Source organism: Drosophila eugracilis, unplaced genomic scaffold (genome assembly GCF_018153835.1).
Source record: "Drosophila eugracilis isolate 14026-0451.02 unplaced genomic scaffold, ASM1815383v1 contig_2154, whole genome shotgun sequence".
NCBI lineage: Eukaryota > Metazoa > Arthropoda > Insecta > Diptera > Drosophilidae > Drosophila > Drosophila eugracilis.
In genome coordinates, this window is record NW_024573038.1 from 8134867 (window position 1) to 8142604 (window position 7738).

Here is a 7738-nt window from a genome sequence, read left to right on the forward strand (position 1 = left end):
AGTGCTACCTGTACTTCATTCGCAATCTTGCTCAAAGCGAAAGCCCAGCTCTGGCAGCTACCAAAATCGATCTATGTACGTTTGGTCTAGCCGAAAAGCTAGTAGCTAACCAACTGTTTTTTTGATGGAAATTGGCAAAGTTGTCTGTCTGTCTGATTGTTGCGACGTTTGTCGTTTGCCGTTCGCTGTTGCGGCCTTAATGAAGCGGACGACATTCACTGGACAAGCTATGCTCTCGGCCACATCGCAGCCACTCGCCAAATATGCGGCGACAAGTCCTCGCTAAATGCTATCCAGATTAATAAGTCCCAGCCGTGTGGGTGATGTGAGCCACATGTGGAGCGAGATACGATAGTAAAAGTCAAAAGTCGCCCCAGGCCAGACGTTCTTAGAACACTGAAACAAAATAAGTATCATGTTTAGAAGTGTTTAATGGAAATCATTGAAAAATATATATAACTTTATCTTTTAAAAAACCTGAAAACTTCGTTTAGGTACCCGGATTCAAAAAATTTCTTCAAGTGCTTTAACTTCACCAGCCAAACCGCCGTGCCACCTCGATTTAGGGGCTTCCAAATTTGGCCAAGGCAATATTTTGTTCGTTTGGCAGGCCGTTAGAGATTTGCAAAAGGTAAAACTGTAAAATGCATTTCGGTTTTCCTTAAATGGAGCGGGGAAAAGCCAGCAGAACGCACGATAACGAAAGAAAAGTGCAAACATTGTTGCAGAACCACATCGAGTGTGCAAATTTGCCTTTCGATGGCCATACTGGCCAGAAAATCCGAAGACTGGAAAAAGGTAAAATGCATTCGAAAACTCGGCTCAACAACAATGGGGCAACAACAACAACTATTGGCACTGTGTGGCAACGAGGAGTTGGAAATCTCCTCGTCTCGATAATCGCCTGGCACTCGAAGACTGCTCCTATGATTTTAAGTGGACGTTATTCTGCTGTATTCACCAATAATTGCAGTTGCAAATATGAGTTTTCCATTTCGCATTTACCATTTCCCAGGCTCTGGCAGCTGCACAGTTCTCGGACGGCAATTGACGTAATGAGCAGTAAGTTCCTTCGTTATTTATTCAGTAATTCCACACCTCGTATGCGTATAAAACAGTTCACATTTCCAGGTCACTCGGCACACCTAGTATTTGCATTGGATCGAATTGAAAGATGGCCAAGCAGCAGCGAATAACAGGAAATTGGGATCGATTCTGGATTCCGTTTCAGGATGGTTGGGCTGTTTTCAAGGATCCCCAGAGGCAGCCTCGTCATATTAATGCCTACTGGAATCGAGACCAACTTAAGTTAGGATCTGAATAAGATTGTTAAGATTATTTTAAATGAATACTCCTCTTATAGAGCCATGGGTCTGTACATAAACTCGGAGAGACTTCAAATGACTGCCCTCATCTGGAAATATTTCGTTTTGACCGCATTGATAATTTGTTTGGCATCACTGTTGTATGGAATTCCTGAATCCTTCGGTGATATTGTGAATCTGGGAAGGGACTTGGTCTTCACAGTAACGGTTGGAAATTAAGGATATATCGTTTGTTAGTCAGTTATTACATATATATATATTTCTCTTCTTAGGGCGCATATATTTGCTCAAGATTGGTGTTCTTCGCTCAGTACTCTGATGACGTGGATATGATAATCGATGCTCTAGAGGATTTACATCACAGGATGATTAAAGGCCCTGCTAACAGGGAAGTGCAAGCCATTAAGCGTTTCCATATCCTGTTGATAACGGCTTTACAAGTGATTTGGTTTGCGGTTATTTTAATCTTTATTCTGATAAAAATATCAACACCATTTTATATTAAATCGCAAAGTTTGCCCTTTCACGTCGCCTGGCCCTTTGAACTGCACAATCCGTCGAAACATCCGATATCCCATGCCATTATATTTTTAACTCAAAGCTTTACATTGCTTTATTTTCTGCTTTGGCTTGGTTTTGCGGAGGTCATGGGTGTTTCCATTTTCTTCGAGATGACTTCTTTGTTAAGGGTCCTTAGCATTGAGCTACGAAACGTCCAGGAACTTTGCCAAGGCGACGAGAACTTGCTAAATAGTGAGCTATGTCGACTGATCAAGTTCCATCAGCAAATTATATTGTAAGCTTCTAGAATATTACTACTACTACTAACAAACGTAATATTTTTTTTTTTTCTTTAAACAGACTAAGTGATCGCTGTAATGAGATATACAATAGAGCATTTATCATCCAAATGTTGGTTAACTTCATTCTAGTCTCATTGTCACTTTTAGAAGTAGTGGAGGCCAGGAAGGATCCTCAAGTGGCGACTGAATATCTGCTTGTTATGACGATGACTCTGGGACATCTCTCATTCTGGTCAAAATTCGGTGATATGTTCTCGGAAGAATCGGAGCAGGTGGCCCTGGCTGTCTATGAAGCTTATGATCCAACTATTGGATCCAAGACCATCAATCGTCAATATTGTTTTTTTATTCAGAGAGCTCAGAGACCGCTTCAGATGAGTGCAAGTCCTTTCCCCCCTTTTAATTTGATGAATTATATGTTTGTAAGTAAGCTCATGAGCTACTCTTTGATATTTAATTGAAGATTTCTTTTTGCAGATACTAAAGCAGTGCTATTCAATTTTGACCTTATTAACAAACACATTGGACTAGATTTATAGTGTATCAAAGCTATAAACGTAAAAGCCAGCTTGAGCTCTAAACATTACATACAGGAACACATTAAAATGAGAACATTTTTCTTCTAAAATAACACCATTAATTCACTTAAAATTTTATTAAAACCTTTCCAGCTTCGTAAATGATATCGTCCATTTTGGGCCACTCAAAAGAAAGTTCTGCAAGGAGCCTGCATTTTATGCATGCGACCCCAAAAGGTCGCCACTGCACTCTTTGCAACTTCGAAGAGTGGTTCGAACTGGCGGAAGATTGGGCTCATAAATTGCAATTGTGTGTGGAGCTCGAACTGGAAGCTGGTTTTCCTTCAGACCGATGACTTTTCGATGTTGCCTGTTGGCTGCTGGTTGTTGGTTGCTGGCGTTTGACTGCTCCGTCATTAGCTTGATTGAATCTTATTGTTGGCAATTAACCTTCGCAGCGATGGGGCCAATCGTCTGAGGGTCTTCTGGGGCTACGATCCTGACATTCTGCAGCTCTTGGTCGAAGCGAATAACTTTATTTGCCACGAAAACATGGCATAACATGTCATCTTCCTGGGCCACACTAATTGCCAACGACAAGCAGTCTCAATTAATTAGCAAGCGCCAATGTATTAGGCCAATATCCAATATCCGATTTACTTCTATTTGAATATGAAGGAGTGGTAAACCTGTGTTGTAGTAAAGAAAGGGGAAACTCTTGATTTTTTCTTAGAAATATCATCACATTAGGGCTCAAAAATTGTCGTATTTTTAACATATCTTAAACATCTGCTGATTTGTTAAAATACAAATAAAGAACTTAAAACATATAACCTAAAAACACATTTTAATAACCAAGAAAGTGTGCTCCACGGTGCGACGGCAAAGTTGAACAGCAAACCGATTTGTCAGGCTGCAGTTTCTTTTTCTCGTTGTGGCTCATTTAAGACCCACTTCCTACTTACATTTGAATATTCGCTATTGCAATTGCAATTGCATTTCGCTTGTGTTTATTTACTTAGACGACTCCGTTGTACACTCCTCAATCCCCGAATGAGCCAACTTCTTGGCCGTTTTCCATCTAAATTGCATGCAGCGCCTTTGTCATGACATGACAGCAGCCTAATTCATCATTATGGCTACACAGGACCGACTGGATCGATGGAGGGGATCAGTTTCGGGGATTGGGGATAGAGGATTGAGAGAGTTTTGTCGCGACTTTCGCTAGACGGTTGCCATGAGATGCAGTTGCCAAGTTGCAAGTTTTGCATCTGAACACCGATCTCGGGTGGAACTTGGACTACGACGACGTGATTCATTCATGCGCAGTAGTTGGATTTTTCGCTTGCATGCAGCTGGCAACGATGATGATAATGATGATGCATGCGCCCGGGCTTAGGAGCTGGTTAGATTTACACAAACCTGGCTAGTGGTAAGGGGATAGGTGGTGCAGCCATAAGATGCACTTTAGAAGGCAAAAGTACACTGTCGATAGGCTGATGATTCGCCTGTCGACATTCAACGAGCCAACGGGCCAAGACGACGACATTATCGTCGGCAGAAGTCAGGGATGTCAGTGGGAGCTTCGGGACCACAGCTCAGTTATTTGTATGGTTTGTTATCTCCGCACAATATCGCTCATTGTGGAGGCTTGTCAAGGGGCCGCGGAAAAGTTAGTTATTGAGACCCCAAGCCTAAGCCCAAGCCCCTCAAAGTGAAACTTCTGAGACGCACACTCAAGTATGAATCTGACTTACAACGCACGGGATTTAAATGGGTTCAAACGGAGTCAAGTACACTTGGGAAAAGTGTTGCCAAAGGTTCTGAAAACTTACAAAAAATGCGAGAAAAGTTGGCCTAGATTAGAAGTTCATTTACCATAATTATTTTAACATAAAATAATAAAGGTAAATTTTCCTAAGTTTTGAGTTATGTTATGTGGAGGTAAAAATCAATCCTATGTGCCTCATTTCCGCTTCTCTGAACCAAATCACTACCAGCCGCAGATCCTTATCAAATGGCCAAAATCGTGTGACATTGTAAATCAGCAAGAATAACCGACCCAGTTAACAAGACCGATTCTCTGGCCGCTGCTGCTGTTGGTACTGCCAATTTGCTGACATGCGCCGATTCCCGCGACCAAAAGAAAAAAACAGCGAAAAGGTGTCAGACATTTGGTCCGGATTCGGTGGCTGGGCCTCTTAATCATCGAACTCAAACCGAACAGGACAAATGCCATGCACGACTTCATTATTAGGCAGCCCCATATGCACATCATCATCGCCGTTGAGTCGTTGAGACTTAGCCATGGACTCGTGACATGGCCTCCAGATTGGGGCTAGTTTGCCAAAAGCAACAGCAGTAGCAGCAGCTCCCTGATTAGTTTTCCACAGCTCCTCGGCAGCTCATTTCCCTCTCATCAAGACACGAAAATGTCCCTCAAATTTGTTTGTCAACTTGGGAGAGGGAGCGGGTGGAGGATTGGGTCCATTAAATTCCTTTTTTCTTGGCTTCTGGGGGCCTGTCGCTAATGAAGTCATAAAACCGCATGACATTTTCGATGCCTCCGAGGAAAGCCCCCATGGATCTCACTTTTTGTCAGACGATCTTGTTGTGTTGGTCTCCTCTGTACAACACACACACACAATGCTGTCCGGGGCAGTTCAATCGTTCCAATATGCAAATGCTCCATTCACCCGCTGCCACCCACGGCTTGAGGACCTGGAACTGAATGCTCCGATCCATATGACCATATGTTCATATCGGACCCCAAATCTTTCGCTTTCGATTGTGCCAAGCTGCTGCGCCCTCTGTCCACTCCACTCCACTCAAGTCACCTCGACTACTAAGCCCGGCTTTATCTCTGCTCCCAAGACGATTTTCTGCATTTCATTTCGTTTCGCCGGTTTTCGCTTCGTGCCGCAAATATGCAAAAATGCTGCAATCTGCGGACAGCACGTTCGGAGGGCCTTTCGTGTCATAAATGGCATAAATATTCCTTCTTGACCGGGCAACCTAAATATTTCCAGCTCTGCAGATGCTGCTTTCCTCGCTGGGGTGAAGGGAAGCCAAAAATAAGAAAAAAAAAAATCATTTTATAACAATGCAAACTTTCACTTTTTTCGGTTTTTGGTTTTGCGGAGATCTCCACCGAAATCGAAATTAAATCGTTTTTCATTTTATGAGCTGGCGGATTATTGATGTTCGATTGTGGATTTTCGTTTCAAGGAAATAAATAATAAGAAAAAATATATATAAGTACTAATTCCAAATGTAAATTTATGACAGCGATTTAAGTTTCTCAAAGCAGATGTTAAGTTCTCGCCTGGTAATTGTCTTAAATGGTCATAGTTTTTTGCTTATTAGCGCGCACAGGGAAAAAGAAGTTCTATGATGATTAGTTTTATATTATTTTCATTGAATTATTTTATATTATTTAAATCTTTATAAATAAACAAGAATTTATAAAACAAGACGACCATTTTAATATTTATAGAGCTTATTAAAGGAGGATTTACTTAAAAAAGCTAAATATGAAAGTATTTTTTTCTGTGATCTTCGAGGATAATATTTAAAAGGAACCTCCCATCACATTGTAAGAACACTCCAGAAAGAAAAGCCATTTAAAATGGAATTTCATGGAAATTTGCGTCTTTTTCTGTTATTTTTCATAGAAGGATGGAAGATTTATCGAAATCCTCAACTGGAGTCTGGCCACACTCCAGTTTACTATTGGAGGGGAAAGATGAAGTCTGAGTAAAGTATAAAGTTCTAGCGGATAAAAACTACTGGAGATCTCTTTGCAGAGCCATGTTTTTTTACACAACCACCAATGAACGTCAACTGCCCTATCGATCCATTTGGCATACTTCGGCTATCATTCAAATGACCGTGTTATTTGTTTCAATGTTATATGCCCTAACGGAATCGGTAGGTGACAATGTTCAAATTGGGCGTGATCTTGCCTTTATCATTGGTGTAAGAAAAATATTAAAAATTTTGAAATATATATTAAATTAAATAGTATTCTCAGGTATTTTATATTATCTTCAAGATGTACTATTTCCTGTGGTATGGCGATGCCCTTGACGAAGTTATTAATGACTTGGAAACATACCATCCGTGGACACTCAAAGGTCCCAGTAAAGTTAATTTCCGACCTAGAAAACGTTGGTACTTTATGATGGGCTTAATTGTAGCATCGATTTGGTCAATCTTCTTGTGTATTTTCGTCGTCCTACTTATAACATCACCAATTTGGGTTCAGCAGCAAAACCTTCCCTTTCACGCGGCTTTTCCATTTCAATGGCACAATCGATCCATTCATCCCATCAGCCATGCCGTTATATATCTATCACAGAGTTTTCTTGTGGCATATGGTATTACTTGGCTTTTATGCATGGAAGGATTATCCGTGAGCATTTATGCGGAGATAACTTTTGCTATTGAAGTTCTGTGTCTAGAACTACGTAATCTTCATCAAGGATGCGACGGTAATGAACAGCTGAGAATGAAAACGAATCAAATCGTGATGATCCATCAGAAAATTATTGAGTAAGTCTCCATATAAGTCTAAAGGAAGTAATTTATTTCTATTATAATTTTAGAATTTTAAATCGTATAAACAACGTTTTTCATGGAACTCTCATCATGCAGATGTCGGTTAACTTCTCCCTAGTCTCTCTATCGGTTTTGGAAGCCATGGAGGCCCGAAGGGATCCCAAGGTGGTAGCCCAGTTTGCAGTTCTCATGATTCTGGCCTTGGGACATCTCTCCATGTGGTCTTTTTTCGGAGATATGATATCCCGGGAGTCATTGAAAATAGCAGGTGCTGCCTACGAGGCATATGATCCTAATAAGGGATCTAAGGAGGTCTATAGAGATCTTTGCTTGATAGTACGACGAGCCCAGAAACCTCTAATAATGAGAGCCAGTCCTTTTCCTTCATTTAACTTAATCAACTACACAGCTGTAAGGGTTTTAAATTGCAATGTATAACATATTTTTGAATTTGTAATATATTTTACAGATACTTAATCAATGCTATGGAATCCTTACATTTCTACTAAAAACTTTGGATTAAATTTTATAA

At 40.7% G+C, this 7738-nt stretch overlaps 2 protein-coding genes across 2 annotated transcripts; both read left to right on the plus strand.

Annotated features, from left to right (window-relative positions):
* Positions 1 to 775: 775 nt before the first annotated feature.
* LOC108114017 (odorant receptor 65a) lies at positions 776 to 2659 on the plus strand. The gene is made up of 5 exons (XM_017224763.1): positions 776 to 1308; positions 1364 to 1532; positions 1598 to 2121; positions 2187 to 2550; positions 2606 to 2659. Exons 1-5 carry the CDS (start codon positions 1175 to 1177, stop codon positions 2657 to 2659), a joined length of 1245 nt encoding a protein of 414 aa, XP_017080252.1. The 5' UTR covers positions 776 to 1174.
* A 3615-nt stretch (positions 2660 to 6274) lies between these two features.
* LOC108114460 (putative odorant receptor 65c) lies at positions 6275 to 7729 on the plus strand. The gene is made up of 5 exons (XM_017225464.1): positions 6275 to 6396; positions 6453 to 6624; positions 6680 to 7200; positions 7254 to 7617; positions 7676 to 7729. Exons 1-5 carry the CDS (start codon positions 6275 to 6277, stop codon positions 7727 to 7729), a joined length of 1233 nt encoding a protein of 410 aa, XP_017080953.1.
* The last annotated feature ends 9 nt before the right edge of the window (positions 7730 to 7738 follow it).

Excerpts from the sequence above, each read along its gene's own strand:
- LOC108114017 (XM_017224763.1), top strand. The coding sequence starts at position 1,175 with ATGGCCAAGCAGCAGCGAATAACAGGAAATTGGGATCGATTCTGGATT. Across the intron at positions 1,533-1,597 it reads ACTTGGTCTTCACAGTAACG|GGCGCATATATTTGCTCAAG; the intron begins GTTGGAAATTAA and ends TTCTCTTCTTAG. Across the intron at positions 2,551-2,605 it reads ATTTGATGAATTATATGTTT|ATACTAAAGCAGTGCTATTC; the intron begins GTAAGTAAGCTC and ends TTCTTTTTGCAG.
- LOC108114460 (XM_017225464.1), top strand. The coding sequence starts at position 6,275 with ATGGAATTTCATGGAAATTTGCGTCTTTTTCTGTTATTTTTCATAGAA. Across the intron at positions 6,397-6,452 it reads TATTGGAGGGGAAAGATGAA|AGCCATGTTTTTTTACACAA; the intron begins GTCTGAGTAAAG and ends ATCTCTTTGCAG. Across the intron at positions 6,625-6,679 it reads ATCTTGCCTTTATCATTGGT|GTATTTTATATTATCTTCAA; the intron begins GTAAGAAAAATA and ends TAGTATTCTCAG.